Source organism: Nesoenas mayeri, assembly GCF_963082525.1.
Source record: "Nesoenas mayeri genome assembly, chromosome: Z".
Lineage (NCBI taxonomy): Eukaryota > Metazoa > Chordata > Aves > Columbiformes > Columbidae > Nesoenas > Nesoenas mayeri.
Genome location: NC_137542.1, coordinates 77,632,976 through 77,648,672, shown reverse-complemented (window position 1 = coordinate 77,648,672; position 15,697 = coordinate 77,632,976). Strand labels below are relative to the sequence as shown.

Genomic DNA, 15,697 nt, shown 5'->3' with positions numbered 1-15,697 from the left:
CTTTCCTGCCTTCTCTCTCACTGACTGGATGAGAGACGACTCGCCCAAAACCCTGTCAGCCTTCAGACTAGGTGACATTATTTCGAATTAATAAACTCATTTGGAGTTTTTGTTTGCTTTCAGATTGGCTTGGATACCTCTTACTGGACGTTTGTTAATGCCTTCTCAGTATTTGGGAGTATTGCACTTTACTTTGGTATCACGTTTGACTTCCACAGCGCTGGAATCCACGTTCTCTTTCCGTCCGGCTTTCAGTTCACAGGTCAGTCCTTGTGTTTTCTGGTTCTTGTTCCTGTCCTGCGCAGCTTTGTCGCTTGAGCAGAACTATGGCCCGAATGTCATGGCCCGAAACTGATGCCTGTGAAAGGAAATTACGTTTGTTTCTCTTTGGGGCCAAGTTGCTTTATTGGAGTATTTCTTTTCTTTCAATGAAATGAGCTGGAACTCGATGTTGCCCAGCAGTAGGGGTCTGCAAATGAAAACCGTGTTTGCCAAGTTGCACTGACCCATGAGTGGAAGGTAAGACCCTGAGGTGAGGCATAGCCAAATGCTGATGTTTGTCACAAACCAGCTTTTGCTGTTTTTATCCCAGGAACAGCTCCAAATGCTCTGAGACAGCCGTACCTCTGGCTGACCGTGATTTTATCGATTGCTGTTTGCTTACTGCCTGTGGTGGCCTGGCGTTTCTTATCAGTGACAATTTGGCCTTCGCAGAGCGACAGAGTGAGTAAAGTTATTTCTGTTCCTTTGGCACGTGTTATTTACGGGAGTCGGTGTTGGTGCCTGTGCCCAGGAGCGCCGGGCGGGCAGCTCGGCCCCGCTGGGACCCGGCGCTCTGCAGGCTGCCCGCGGGCTGGTGACCAAGGGCGCTGTCACATCTGGTCTCCAGAGCAGAGCGTCACTTTACGGGCCCTTAGCTCGTGTATGTCCCTGGTGTGGTTGTGCGGGACGCAGCGGGACGGGCGCGAGCCCAGCACAGCTCTGAGCAGGCTGATGCGTCTCTTGGCTGAGCGCTCGCCTTGTTCACGCTGCAGAAACCTGCCCTGGAGCCGCACACGGCCGGGTTCTGCTCTCGCTTGGGCTGTGCTGGGTTCCAGCGTTATGTGTCAGTGCACTGCACAGGTTTTGTTTGCTTCTGTTTCACCTTGAGCTGGCAAGAGACATTGGTGTCAGCATGAGAGCACAGGAATAGCTTTCAGTTATGTATGTGCAACCTGCTTTGGTGAAGGACAGTTAAAGGTAAATGAAAATGAAATTCAAAATAATGCAGAGAGTCTTCCTGAAATGATGTGTTGCTGCATATATTCTTGTTTCTGTCAAAATAAAACTGAGACTAGAGAACCCTCCTGTGAAGTAGTTGAAGGATGTAAAATGATCAGGTTATTTCCCCAGGCAGTAAATGCGAACAAGCTGTTTTCCCTTGTAACCTGTAAACCCGTCTGTGCTTGCACATGCGCAGATCCAGAAGAACAGCCAGAAGCTGCTGGCAGCGGAGCAGCAGTGGCGGCGGCGGCAGAGCGCGCTGCACCGTGGCGTGTCGGCCCGGCGCTCCGCCTACGCCTTCTCCCACCAGCGCGGCTACGCCGACCTCATCGCCTCGGGACGCAGCATCCGCAAGAAGCGCGCTCCCCTGGACGCCGTGCTGCGCGGCTCGGGGGCCGCGGGCGCCCCGCACACCAGCTGAGCCGCGGCGGCTGGAGCAGCTTTTTAGCCCATGGGTTGCACAAAACAAATACTTTTTTAAAAAGAACTCAGGATATTGTTTTAAGCAAAAGGCATAAGGATATGAAGACTCTTATGCTTTATCACAGGACTGCTGGAAACACACGAAGACCAAGAGTTCTCTGCGGAGCTGCTAACCCTTGTGCAACTGTTTTCTGTCCAGCGTGGCAGTGAAGGATGCGTGTGCTAGGGGACAAAACCCAGCATCACAACTCCGGTCTGGTGGTGCCTGGACCTGCAAGCTTTTCACATTTTCATGATATGTTGGTATGAAACTGCAGCTACATTTCATCTTTAGTGTTTGAAAGCAAACTGCCAACAGCAGTTACCTGGTGTGCACCATTTCACTGACCGCACAGTCAAACGGCAACCCTGCCCATCAGTCTTTGGAGAGGGCCTGGGTGCCCTGGCTCGGATTTTATTAGGAATGCTGACATTTATGGGCATGTGCTTATGAACAGATCCACCTGATCTCTGCAACGCTGCCCTTTGGGCTGGCAAAGTGTCTTCATTTCAGTTTTAGGTACACAGTCAATAACGGATCAATTCTTACAATGCAAAGAGTGTTTTTAGGAGTCTCCTTACACTTGCACACACTTGGACTCTTCAGGTTGAGATGTATGAATGTTTCACTTTTATCTACTTCCAACTCCTGAACTAAGGTTGATTAAATCGTTTTATAATAAAAATGTCATTCAGCTCTTGTTTAATGGAATGTGCATTTCAGAAATTTAATGCAAATAAATATCCTAAAGTTTACAGCTTCTGTCCTAATAAGTATGTTTGAAAGGGAAGCGCAGATAACTGATCTCTCAGTGAGGCGTGTGGGCTTGGACTTTAAAGAAAGAAAACAACACCCCCAGCATGTGTTGGACTCTGAACATGGGGGTGGGGCTAAGATATTAAATATGGAAATGGCAACATTGCTTTGCTTTCCAATGACACGTGCTACAGACTGGCGGGGGGGGCCACCCGGAAGGGGCGGGACTTACCGGGAGGGGCGGGGCTGCGGAGCGGTGGCTGACGCAAGGCGGCGGCGGGTTGGCTCAGGGCGCGGCGGTGACGCCACTTCCGGCGGGCTGCGGCAGTGGGGCGGCCATGGCGGGAGAGGTGCTGGGCAGGACCGCGGCGCTGGCGCTGGGTGAGCCGGCGGGCCCCGCTCTTCCCCGCGGGCCCCGCTCTTCCCCGCGCTCCCTGCGGGCCTTGTCGCGGCCCCGGCGCGGCGGGGCAGGCGGCGCAGTGCGGCCCGGTGCGATGCCATGCGATGCCATGCGATGCCATGCGGTTGTGCCCGGCCCGGCCCCGCGCCGCGGGCAGCAGATGGCGGCAGCGGCGGGGCGGCCGCCGGCCCGAGCGGGCCGTGCCGGGTGGGGCTGGGGGCGGCCGGAGCTCCGCGCGGGGGGGGCCGGGCCATGCCCGCGGCCGGAGCCCCGGAGCGGGTTCCGCTGTGGCATCAGCCCCTTGGACTGCAGCGCTTGCTGCATGGGCTGATTTTTATAGCGGGAAATATTAGACAGTTCTCACCCTGTGTGCCCACGGAGTCGTTTTTGATGGCTCATTTCTGATGATCGCCGTGATTTCGGTATCCCTGTGCACCCCCTGGTTTTTCCCGCACGTCTCCGTAGCTGATGCGGTTTTTCCTGTTGTGAGTGACCGCCCGTGTCTGTGTGTTCCAGAGGAGCTGTACGTGTCCGAGCGAGAGGGCAGCGACTCCACTGGGGATGGGACGCAGAAGAAACCCTTCAAGACTGTTCTCAAGGTAACTGGGGAGCACCTGCTGTTTGCTTTGAAACACGTGAGCTGCGATTCAGGCCAAGTGATTTGCCTCGTATTTCGAAATGTAAAGTTTATACTGGTTTTTGCACCTCTGATCAGAAGCAGGATGTGTGCTTGGGCTTTTTAAGGATGACTTAGATCACTTGCAGTGCCACTGATGCTGTTGTTTTCTCCCTTTTTTAGGCGTTGATGACAGCAGGAAAGGAACCGTTTCCTACTATTTATGTGGATTCGCAAAAAGAAAACGAGGTGCCGTAGTGCTAGAGCTTCCTAGTAGAAATCACTTTAGTGCTCCCTTGTGCGAAGGGACACAAATGTAATCTGTTATCTTCTGCTCTCTCCCTGGGTTGATTTAGAGATGGGCCATTATTTCAAAGTCACAGATGAAAAATGTCAAAAAGCTGTGGCACAGGGAACAAATGAAGAACGAGGCGAAGGAGAAGAAGGAGGTAGGTTGCAGGGGCTGCCACGGAGGAGGAGCCGAATCACACCAGCTTCCTTCTTCTGAAACATTAAGCACCGTTGCTGCCATTCCCACCCCTCCAGAAAAGCTTCTGTTTGTTCTTCAGCCATCCCATTGTTTTGCACAGATGTTATTGCAGCTCGCCTTTGTGTAGATTAGGACAAGCCAGTGGCTGAAACGGGGCGAGTTTTGAATCGTTGCAGTCTGTTGCCTTTAGATTTTCTGGATACAATCATAAATGCCTCTGTGTGTTGTTTCTCATCCTGGTCCTGAATTAGGGCATGTTTAGGCCCCAGCAGGGTAACATCAAAGCTCCATGACACCTCTGTCTGTCTGTGTAGATTATAGTCTCAAGTAATTGTAAGGAGTGGGAGTCTTGCCGAGCCTGGTTACAGCTATTATTCTATTTCCACCAGGCAGAGGATCTCTTGAGAAGAGAGAAGAACCTGGAGGAAGCGAAGAAAGTTGTTATCAAGAATGACCCCAGCCTTCCGGAGCCAAAATGTGTAAGATCCCGCGCACTTGATACATGGCCCCTGTTCGATCTTGTCCTCACAGAACCTGGGTCTGGCTCTGCTGTGTGGCCGCGGTCTTTTTGCTGTCCATAAATGTAATGTTGTTTTTGTGGTTATCTGTGTTCTCTAGTGTGTACGTTTCAGTCTTTCTCATACACTTCGTGGATGTCTGAACCTTCTTAGTTCACACATCAGACTTCTCTGTGTCTGTCTAGTGGTAGAGACCATATTTCTGTTTGAGAAAGTCCATTAATTTTGCTTTGTTTGATTGTCGTGGTGGAGACTGAAGCAGCAGTGCTGGTCGGAGGGTGTAACTGGAGTCACTGAGACGTCATTTGGCTGTTTGTAGAGTCCTGCTGGATTTGGTGGTTTGGGCAGGTCCTGTGCTCGCTGCTCCATGGGTTTCACACAGAGCCTGTGTGGAGGGGTTTCTGTGACCAGCTCAGGAGCGGTTTGACTGGAGCCCAGCGCCGCTCTCCGGGAAAGAGCTGAACCCGCAGGCTCCTCCGGACCTGCACTGCACTCAGGTCCAAGTCGGGAAGTGCTGTCTGATCGTGCTCCCTGGGACAGAACTCGCCGAGTTACGCTTTCCTTACTGAAGAGCTGGTCAGTACTGTGCTTACACCTGGGTGGAGCTTCACTTGAAACGCTGCTGGAAGATGTCACAGACACTGGGATTGTAAGTAATTATGTGGAAAACACCATCTAAAGGGTGAATCATTTCCCTTGACAGGTAAAGATTGGTGCTCTGGAGGCTTACAGAGGCCAGAGAGTGAAGATTTTTGGCTGGATCCACAGATTACGGCGGCAAGGTAAGCCACAAGCGTTGACCGAACCTGTGCAAGCGGAACAAACTCAACAGCTCTTAAAATGAGTCAGCACCTAGTCTTAACATAAGCTTAGCATGAATACTTGCCAGAATGACCGGTGTTCTGGCTGGCAAGGTGGTGTCGGTCGGGGCACGGATGTGCACGGCAGGGGTGCTTCTGGCTCCACAGGCATTCGCTCCCTTTATCTCTGCAGGACTTTGGTCCCTGGGGACCAGAGGGGCATCCGAGGTCAGGGCATGGCAGTACCATCCCAGCCCTGTCAGCTTGGAGCAGGCTTTGCTCCTGGTGGCTGTCGAAACTTATTTTAATTTGCTATACAAAATACAGCTCTGAAATGCTTCCAACTGTGCTCATGCTCAGTGCTCACCTGGAGCATCCTTGATTTTTAAAATGGAAGGACGTGATCACAGTCCTTGTGTAACAACGTGCACATCAGTGGTGATGTGCTTGGGGAGCGGGTCTGTTCAGATGGGTCAGTGAACAACGCTGAGGCGCTTTGCTTTTCTTCCTTCTTTTTCACTAGGAAAAAATTTGATGTTCGTTGTTTTGAGAGATGGCACAGGTTTTCTCCAGTGTGTCCTTTCCGATGAACTGGTAAGTCGTGATACTGAATTCTGTTCTGCGTTAAATAAGTGAAGTGTTTGTACCTAATCGTTTTTTCTTTTATATAGACAATTGGAAATGCCCCTAAACCTACTGATTAAGTCGTATTATTGTTAAATCATATCTCATACCACTAGAATTTTTTTGTCAATGTGAGAGCTATTTGGAAGTGACTATGAGTCAATCTTGCCTGTGAGCCAAATACGTGTTGTAAGAAAACTAAACCCAAGCAGCTCCCTGAACGCTTTGTCTGTGTGTGTCGGCAGTGTCAGTGCTACAATGGGCTGGTTCTCTCCACGGAGAGCAGCGTCGCAGTGTACGGGACGCTCAACCTCGTTCCCGAAGGCAAGCAGGTACGAGACAGTGTTACTCTTGGCTTCTCTTCCTCTTTAGCAGTTTATCATTTTCCTGATGGAAGGAAAAGCAGAGGTAGAAAGAACTGTTAGATGATTTTGGTGGGAACTTGGTTTAGAGACAAGAACAAAGGTCCCAGAGCTGCTGCTGTCCCCACAGTTCAGTGGGACAGGTGAGCCTTGTGCCTGTCTCACTCCAGTCTAGATCCACCCGCGTTACTGTTTAAACACGCCTAGATCTGGAGTTAGGCCTAAAGCCGTGCTGAGCAGCTCTGCGGGAAGGACGCAGGCTGGAGGTAGGAGGGAAGCCTTTGGGAGCTGGCGTCTGTGACAGCAGCTCAGTGCGCTCGCCAGGACACGCAGGCCTCTATCAGGATGTTTATCAAAATTTATTCTAAGGCTTCTGCCTTGGTTATTACGAGGTGGCTGAGAGGCAGAAGTTGTGTCTATGTTGCAAAACTGAGCTTGTGATGGAGAAAGAGCAAGGAAGCTCAGGCCAAATCTTGAATCGTCCTTTAAAGACGTGAGCTCTTGGTAACTGCTTATAGCAATGCCCTTTTTTCTGAAGGGAAAGCAAAGCAGCAGTGTTGAGATTTAGAGGACAGATGTATGTTTAATCTCGCTAGTCTGTAAGCTTACCTCTTCCTTCAGACATATATTCAAAACCATCATCGGTTCTCGCAGTGGGAGCTGTTCTTTTGTGTGGATCGGCAATCTGTATTCTGGCTGGTGCCTTGAGTACGTGTTGTAACCCCTAGTGGGGTAACAGTGAAACGCGTCTAGAAAAAAAAACAACCACATTTTGGACTGTTACATTACTTCAAACAATGTCTCCAAAATGCATTAGATAACATTTGAGCAAAGCAGTCTGTCACTGTGGCTGCCTGTAATGTGTGAATAAGGTCAAAGCATTCACCATTCGTGGTGCTTTGTAGATCAGTCAATTTTTTTGTAAGGCACATGCTGTTGGCCACTACTGGCACGTCTTGCAAATGAAATTTGGATGGGCTTGATTGTTGTAGTTGTCCCGGCCACTCGGGTCCTGGCCCCGAGAGCTCGACCTGAGGTTAGAGAGCAGTTGCTTGGGAAGTGCTGCCATGGGGACTGCGCGTCTTTAGTGAAACTGGGTACGGTCGCTGCGTCTGGGGCAGGCAGCGCACGAGTCCAGCGCTTGTGTCCCTTTGCCGGGCAGGCGCCGGGAGGCCATGAGCTGAGCTGTGACTACTGGGAGCTCCTGGGCCTGGCCCCGGCCGGGGGCGCCGACAACCTGCTCAACGAGGACTCCGAGGTGGACGTGCAGCTTAACAACAGGCACATGATGATCCGGGGCGAGAACATGTCCAAAATCTTCAAGGTGCGCTCCATGGTCGTACAGGCCTTCAGGGATCATTTCTTTGCCAACGGATATTACGAAGTAAGTATATTTTCCCTTGTCAGCAGATGACTAATGTCCCAACTTCAAGGTTATCTTTTTCCTGGAAAAACTCTGTAGGCTTTTGCATTGACCTGGAAGGGGCAAAAGAAAAGCCCTTTTTAGGAAAGCGTTGTATGATTGCTTTCATAGACATAGCTCTCAAAGGTGCGTAGATGCTTCTGAGGCGTGTGTTACAGTGTGACTGACAAACAGCCCGCGCACCTCTTTCTGGGGTGCTGAGGGATATCAGGCTGACGTGTGTGGGGGTACAAAGGTGTTGTAGATGGCGTTCTGGAAGACTGTGCTTTGCGTCAGTGTCCTTAATTCTTCACCAAGTAGTGAGAGCCGTGTTCTTTGCCAGGTCACACCGCCAACCTTAGTCCAGACGCAGGTGGAAGGAGGCTCAACCCTGTTCAAGCTGGATTACTTTGGTGAAGAGGCGTACCTAACACAGTCGTCCCAGCTCTACCTGGAGACCTGCATCCCAGCCTTGGGAGACGTGTTCTGCATCGCGCAGTCGTACCGAGCCGAGCAGTCCCGGACCCGCAGACATCTGGCCGAGTATGGACGGGCGCTGCTTTCTCTCTTGTTGATGTGGAAGTGAATTTCCAAAGCTGGGGAGCAGCGGGCAGTTGGGTGACGTGATGTACAGTGAGCAGACAGACAGCATAATGCTGATGTGGGAGGACTGAGCTAAAGTATATTTGGGGGTTAATACCTCGTCCAGTTAATCATAAAACACTGACATTTAGTGAAGGAAGATCTGGGCAAAACAGCCGGTACACTTTTAGGAAGCTTTGTCCTTTTAGAAAATACAGTTCATACTCTAGTTGTTTTCTGTCTGGATTTTTTTTTTTTCCCAATGGCTTAAGTTCCTTTTCAGTGTAGAAGTGGGAGAAATTAAAAAGGAGACAGAAGTGTGTGTTCGTGGCTTTGGTCGCTTTTTTCTCCTGAGGATTTGTTTCATAACTAAAGATTTGTTGCTTGTATGCGGTTTTGTAATGTCATGCCTTTGTCTTTCAGATACACTCACATTGAAGCCGAATGTCCTTTTATAAGTTTTGAGGATTTATTGGCCCGTCTGGAGAGCTTGGTTTGTGATGTAGTAGACCGAGTCTTGAAATCCCCGGCATCAAGCTTACTGTACGAGCTGAACCCGGTAGGCAGCAATGTGGAGCAGCCGAGGAAATAGCAGCTTTAGCCGTTCCTGGTCGGCATGTGCATTGGGGAAGGCAGGGAGCATACTGTTCTTATTATTACTAATAAGAAAAATAACATCAAAAGAATGAAAATGCTGCAAGGCTGGTAACGGCCCTTCCAGAAGCAGGGGAAGAAGTTCCAGGAGCCAGCAATGTGCTGGGATTTATGGCCACGTGTGCTGTGCCGGTGGAATGAAAACCTCTATCCCAGAGCTCGTAATATTGATCGGCTGGTGTTGCAGATTGAGCACAAGGGAGCAATGAAGCAGCTGGTGTTCTACTGTCTACCCTGGAACGTGGAGCTCTAAAGCTCTTTCCGTTTGTTAGAGACCTCCGGTCTTCTGTTGCCTTTGCAAAGAAGATGGCGTTAAGAGCCCGCAAGCTTCATCTCTAGCACTGGCTTTCTTCTCAGAGCACACAGGCTCAGTCATCCCTGTTATTTTGACCTGTTTTCCTGATAAGTGCTGGGAGGTTCAGTTTTGAATTTGGACAAGAGATAGGAAATGGCAGGAGCTCAGCCAACCTGGAAGGGAAGCAAAGGGAAGCAAAGATGTTCTTCTGTGGCCTTACACTTGGAGCCTCTGCTAGGGACTCAATCTGAAACACCAACACATGCAAAGAATTCATAGAGAAAAGGAAACAGCTTTGTAAATACGTCCTCTCACCTCCTGCCATCTTTTTCAGCATCTGTTCTGTAAGCTTTACTGGCTTGGAATAGGGTTGTGTTTGATCCTAGCTTTTCGGTACCCAGCTTGATTTATTTAGTAATAATTTGTTGACTTTAGAGCTGGAAAGAGCGGCGTGTATGCTTCAAGTCTGGAAGTATTCTGCTCTAAAAATGGTACTCTTTTAACTGGCTTTGTCTGCTCTTACTTACAGGGATTTAAGCCTCCTAAGCGGCCTTTCCGACGAATGAACTACAGTGAAGCCATTGAGTGGCTGAAGGAACATGACGTGAAGAAGGACGATGGCACTTACTATGAGTTTGGGGAGGTAAGTCTGTCTGAGGCTCTGGAGGAATGAAAACCAAGCAAAATCCCCCGGCCCTGCCCTGGGGGGGTGTGAGTCCCTTGGCAGACGGTGTCTGGACCGCGACGCTGCTGGGCTCACTGGTGCTGTGGGACTCGGGTGCTTTGTTTGGAATGACGTGGAAAAGGAGTGACAGTCTAGTCCCATTTAAGTTAAAGGGAGTTTTGCTGTAAATTCACTGGGGCCTGGCTGTTTGGGCTGTGCTGGGGCGTGTTGTGATGTATCGGGGAATGCAGGTGTGGGCTGGGCTTTCACATAATGTCTTGGAACACTGGAATCTAAGTCCGTGTTGTCATCTGTGCATCTGTTCCCTGTCTCGCTTTTCTACATGGAAGACAAAATGATTTGCAGGAGCTCAAGAGGACTTGGTGATGTAGCCATAGTCGAAGGATTGCCTAAGATAAATTTGGTTTAAAAATTTAGGTCATTTAGGACAAATGCCATTGTTTCTTGCCTGATACATGAAGAACTTAAGGTCTTGGAGTGGTTTTTGTTTAAAATATTAATAAGGCTTCTTTAACTGTAGGACATTCCTGAAGCTCCCGAGAGACTGATGACAGACACCATTAACGAGCCGATCTTGTTGTGCCGATTTCCCGCAGAGATCAAGTCTTTCTACATGCAGCGCTGCCACGACGATTCCCGCCTTACGGAGTCTGTATGTTGCTATTTAGTATTGATGTAGTGCTGCAGGCTTCTGAACAGAGCGGGGGCTGGCGGAGTGTAAAATGAAGAACGCACCAGTACCGGGGGAAATCTTGGGGATTTCCTGCAGGTTTTGGTTGAGCAGCTCTTGGTGTTGAGCCTGTAGGAGTGAGCAAGTGGCACTGCAGTGCTCCGAAACCGGGGCTGGATCATGGTGAGCATGTTCTCCACTGGCCTGGCAAAGTGTTGCTCTGCTGACGATATTCCTATCGCTTCTTGAGACCGTGTTGTCTGAACTGGAGCTGCTGGGCAGCTGGGAAGAGTGGTGGTTGTGAGGAATGCTGCTCTGTTTGTGGTTTTGGGGTGTGGGTTTGGTTTGGCTTAGTTTGTTGTTTATTGTAGGTTGTTTTATTGTGGTTTGGAGGTTTTCTTGTTTGTTTCTTACAGTTCAGTGTGTCCAAGAGAATTACAGATCAAATTAGAGAACCTAGTCAGTCAGTTTAGCCCATCTGTAAATAAGATCTGGAAGGAATTCTCTCCTTTCCTGTTGTGGAGAATTAAAACTTCGTGGTAAAATGTGTTAAGCTTGGGCTGTTTTTCAATGCCCTGCTGCACACATGGTAACTGTAACTGTGTGTGTTGTAGGTTGATGTGCTGATGCCCAACGTTGGGGAGATAGTTGGCGGCTCGATGCGTATCTGGGACAGCGAGGAGCTGCTGGAAGGCTACAAGAGAGAGGGCATTGACCCCACGCCGTACTACTGGTACACCGACCAGGTCTGTGACAAGGCTGCATGTGCTGCTCCTCACCTATGACATCGGATTTTTCTTTAAGCTACTCTTCAGATGCTGCAGTCTAACATGGAAACATTTCTAGTGGCCCAGAGTTGATAATGCTTTAACCATTGGCAAAACGCAGCAGGTGACAGTTTCCATCCCGCTCAAACAGCTGGTGGTGGCAGCGCTGCCCCGGGCAGGTCACTGTCCCCAGGCTGCGCTGGCTGTGGGTTGGGGTGTCCCGCAGGGTGTGCTTATGGGGATGGCCAGGCTCTGCCAGCAAGGGCAGCGGAAAAGGAGGCGCCTGGAAAAGAAGCGTTACGACTTGCTTCTTCACCTTCCTTTTTCCTCTTCTAGGCCTTGAACTGCCCTGAGAAACTCAGGACAACTAAAGACAAATACCTTGCCTGAAAATAGCGCAGTCCATTTTCCTCATTATACAGAAAATAATGGTGGAAGGGGTTTGGTTTTGTTTTGGTGGTATTACTGCAATCATAAATAATAAGAAAAAGTTGAATGGCTACTCTCTGATCTTAATTTGACAGAGAAAATACGGCACATGCCCTCACGGTGGATACGGTTTGGGATTGGAGCGGTTCCTGACCTGGATTCTGAACAGACACCACATCCGAGATGTCTGTCTGTATCCACGCTTCGTGCAGCGCTGCAAGCCTTAGTCATCCCACCAGCAACCCCGGCCGCTGGGGCTTGGAAAGAACGATACGCTCTGCTGGTCTACAGCCCGTCTGAGAACAAACACTCATTTAGGATGTGAAAAGGAAATTAAACAAAACCCCTTTTTAAAGGAAAATGCTACTAATTAACTGGAAGAAGCTCTAGAAAAAAACGTTAGGTGTATTTATGCGCTGAAGTCAACAAAAAACAAAGATCCTGGTAAGATGTCATTTAAAAAGCAAAATATGCTTCTGCTTTTAATTTCTGTGACTCAAAATGGATTTTTTTTTTTTTTAATTTGCTTTAATTTGAATCTGTTTTCTCTTGTGGTTTCTTGTTGGAGACATCAGGAGTTCAAGCTCTTTGAATTCCCACGTGCTGGCCTCTGAGAATGGCATGACCAGACACCCTCTGAATAGCTCAACGCAGTGTAAAAATTGGCATAATTAAGTGCTGTGCTTTTTTAGCTCCTGCTGTTTTTAATGGAAGCTCCATTTGAGTTTATTCAATAAGAAGGTCTGTAGTACTGAGCACAAAATTCCGCTGCAAGAGCTGTGGGCTATTGTTTGTTGCAGATTATTTATTGATGAGGAATGTGAGGTGGGCTTTGCTCTCGCAGCGTTGTCTGGACAGCGGGATGTCTGTGCTGCCTTCCCAGTTGAGGTTCTGCCGTCCTTTCAGACCAGAAATGACTGAGCGGAGACCCAAAACCCCCGGTAATTTTGAAATCCGTTGGATTTGAGCATCATGGGGGCTGAGCCGCTGTCCTGCGCAGACGCGCTGAGTCCGGGCAGCGCTTGCCCCGTCTCGCTGACGTGCTGCGCAGGCTCCTGCTGGCTCTGTGCTCTCTGCTGTGTCCAACTGTAACCTGGTTATCAACTGGGATCGAGCAAATGTTTCATGTGTTGGCTCATTTGTGCTTTTTAGTCAGAAATAAAGCAATTCCTCTTACCGGAGAGATAAACAGCTGGTAGGTGCATCATTCTCCACCTGCACCAAGACTTGACCTGGATTTGCCACCAATAGAATTGTTGAGCTGTGCGGTGTCCATATTTTTGTAAGAAATGACTGGTTTTCTTCATCTTGCATGTTACATATAGAAACCGGTCTAAATCAGCAACCAATAAATTATGGCAACATCAGGTGGTGTGCGAGGCAGTAGTTCTTGAGCTGTAATGTCTGTTTCTTCCTTTTCCCGTAGTCTTCATAATACGGTCTGTCCTGGCACAGGCAATATACTGCACAGGGAAAGTGGGTTTGAAAGTGCAGTAAAGACATATTCAAGAAAATGGAACTATTTTTTTTTAAACTAAATCCCCATTAATAAGTTAAAGGCATGAATTTTTGTAATTTGGAGAGACCACATCCTGGAGAGAATAAATGAAAATAAATGTGCTGAATAACTGGTGGCCAAGGCAGCAGCTCCGGGGGGGGTGTGCCGGGACTCCCGGCTGCGCTTTGTAGCGGAGCTGATCTCCGCCTTGCTGGCTGATACAGCTGCAACAAGTGAGGTGATTTCTTAAACATCTGGATTTCATGTCTTGGGGTTTGTTGGGGACTGCTGTGGCATTGCTGTGTGACCCAAGGGCTGCTCCTCTGGAGCAGGGGAGGCAAGTGGAGGACAAATTAAAGATACTCTAAGAAAAGAGTGTTGTTAGGATGCCTTGCTTTATTATCCACTTCTCTGAGTTCACCCATTTTCCTCGTCTGTTTGTAGCCCCTATCGTGTCCAGTAAGGTGCCTCAGCTCCCTCTCACACTTGCCCTGCTCCATTTTGGATGAGTTCTTTGTCTGAATGTAGAACTTAAAAGATTCTTTAAATACCTGCAAAAGTGTAGTCACCTGTAAATTTCCTGTGTTTTGGGGTATTGATGCATATATGTTAAGTACATAAGTTAGAGGGAGAGGAGAAAAAGCTTGATTGCAACAAAATGCTGGCAATTTTTCACTTCTTACAGGACAGCTGACTAACAGTGAGCTACAGGAAAAGTCACCCCAGTCCCAAAGTTGAACGTGCTGCCAAATAGTAATCCCACCCCTTGGGGTTTCTTTTTGTGGGTGTTTGTTGTTGTTAGTGGTTTTGAGGGTGGTGGTTTGGGGGGCAGGGAGAGCAGAGCTGAAGAGGCTTCTATAATTTAGAATATTTAGGAATTTACGAGCATACAAAGAATTTTCTACAAACAAATTCCCTTGAAGTGCCTGAGGTGATAAGAAGGGAGGAGAAAGGTTGGGAAAAGATGATAGTCTAGAAAAACGTCTCTGGCTGAGCTGCTTTGTGAAGGGTAGAAGCCTCTGTACCAGGGGAGCTACGGGAGGAAGGTCTGAGCTCTTAGGAGGTGCTGCTGGAAGGGGCAGATAGAAAAGGAGCGTACAAGGCGGCTGGGATGGAAGATGTGCAGTGGAATGTGGGGCTCTGCTGGTGGGGCTGGGCGAGCCCAGCGCAGGAAGGATCCTGTGTCAGCAACAGCCCATGCAAATCTACCGCCGGCGTAATGAGGAGACATTCCTGAGGCAGCCACTTCAAAACGAACCTTCGCTGTGTTAAATACGATTGCTGCACTTCCTGATTTATCATCGAGGCTCAATTCAGGGTTTTGATCATTTTAAAAAAATGCTTTTTGTGATGGATGAATGGATCTTGATTTTATTTCTATGTCCTACCAGTTGTGGTTTTGTGTTTGCTGAGTGATTATGTCTGCAGTGACTTAAAACATGATGATTCTGGGTGTTCCTGGCAGCCATCCAGAACACTCATTTCCAAGCTCTTTGATTTTAAGTTTGCATTCAGGGATTTGCTGCTATACATGTTCTTTGTGCTAACAGTGTTCCTGCGGCGTTCCCATCAGAGTTGGATGTTTTAAGACCTGTCGGAAGTCCCAGCTGTCCTGCTCCTCGACTGCGGTTCCTGCAGTGCTGCTGTCCAGATAGATGGAGGTGGAAAAGAGGAGCAAGGGCTGTGGAGCCGGACAGCGGGATGTCCCTGCCTGACCCCTTCGGTCCCCTGAGAGCCGCCTGTGATTGCAGCAGCTGTGCTGGGGCTGGGGAAGCACAACCTGCACCGTGGCGGGATGCAGAGGTGCTGCTGGGTGTAAATCCAGGTCTGCAGGTATCTGCCTCCAGCTGAGAAATGCTGATCCTCCCAGCGCAGAAAGGAAATCCTATAAATGATGCTCGTTGTAAACAGTGCACGTCGCTGTGGCTTCAGCTCCCTTGGAGGAGCAGAGAATTACCAAAGCAAAGGGGTTGGGTGGTGGAGGAGGCGATGGGTTCGTGTCCCCTGAAAGACAGGCTGGGATCCACCAGGTTCTTCGTGAGGGACAAGGCTTGTTGTAGGTGGGTTCACTGCAAGGGCTGACCAAGCCTGAATAAGTGTCTGCTGAGGAAGCTCTCCAGGATTTTAAAAAAATTTGAAACACATTTTTAAAAGATTTGCAGCTTTCTTAGAGCCTGAGTAAACCTAAGAGATCGTGGAATCATTTCAGTTGGAAGAGGCCCTCGGGATCATTGAGTCCAACCAGAACTCCTGCACTAACCCGTGTCCCTGAGAACCTCGTCTTTGAAACCCCTGCGGGGATGCTGGTGCCCAAGGGCTCAAGTCAACCCATTGACACCAAATGACAATCAGTCACTGCAGTCAGTTACTCTGGATGTAGAGAGCCCCGACTGACGTTAGAATGTGGCCCATGCTCTTTAGAT

General features: G+C 49.2%; 1 protein-coding gene across 3 annotated transcripts; it reads left to right on the top strand.

Annotated features, from left to right (window-relative positions):
• The first annotated feature begins 2,675 nt into the window (after positions 1–2,675).
• Positions 2,676–13,825, top strand: NARS1 (asparaginyl-tRNA synthetase 1). 3 transcript variants are annotated; one of them, XM_080362317.1, is made up of 15 exons: positions 2,676–2,863; positions 3,399–3,481; positions 3,682–3,747; positions 3,855–3,947; positions 4,378–4,467; positions 5,210–5,288; positions 5,830–5,900; positions 6,176–6,262; positions 7,455–7,676; positions 8,038–8,237; positions 8,700–8,835; positions 9,755–9,868; positions 10,431–10,562; positions 11,195–11,326; positions 11,872–13,825. In XM_080362317.1, exons 1-15 carry the CDS (start codon positions 2,821–2,823, stop codon positions 12,001–12,003), a joined length of 1,680 nt encoding a protein of 559 aa, XP_080218443.1. In that variant the 5' UTR covers positions 2,676–2,820; the 3' UTR covers positions 12,004–13,825. The 3 variants fall into 3 exon arrangements, 2 of the variants coding, with proteins under 2 accessions (XP_080218443.1, XP_080218442.1); XR_013923522.1 differs by lacking the exon at positions 2,676–2,863 and having other exon boundaries at positions 3,087–3,481; positions 11,872–12,220; positions 12,352–13,825; XM_080362316.1 differs by lacking the exon at positions 2,676–2,863 and having other exon boundaries at positions 3,087–3,481.
• Positions 13,826–15,697: the final 1,872 nt, after the last annotated feature.

Excerpts from the sequence above, each read along its gene's own strand:
- NARS1 (XM_080362316.1), top strand. The coding sequence starts at position 3,287 with ATGATCGCCGTGATTTCGGTATCCCTGTGCACCCCCTGGTTTTTCCCG. Across the intron at positions 3,948-4,377 it reads AGGCGAAGGAGAAGAAGGAG|GCAGAGGATCTCTTGAGAAG; the intron begins GTAGGTTGCAGG and ends TATTTCCACCAG. Across the intron at positions 11,327-11,871 it reads ACTACTGGTACACCGACCAG|AGAAAATACGGCACATGCCC; the intron begins GTCTGTGACAAG and ends TTAATTTGACAG.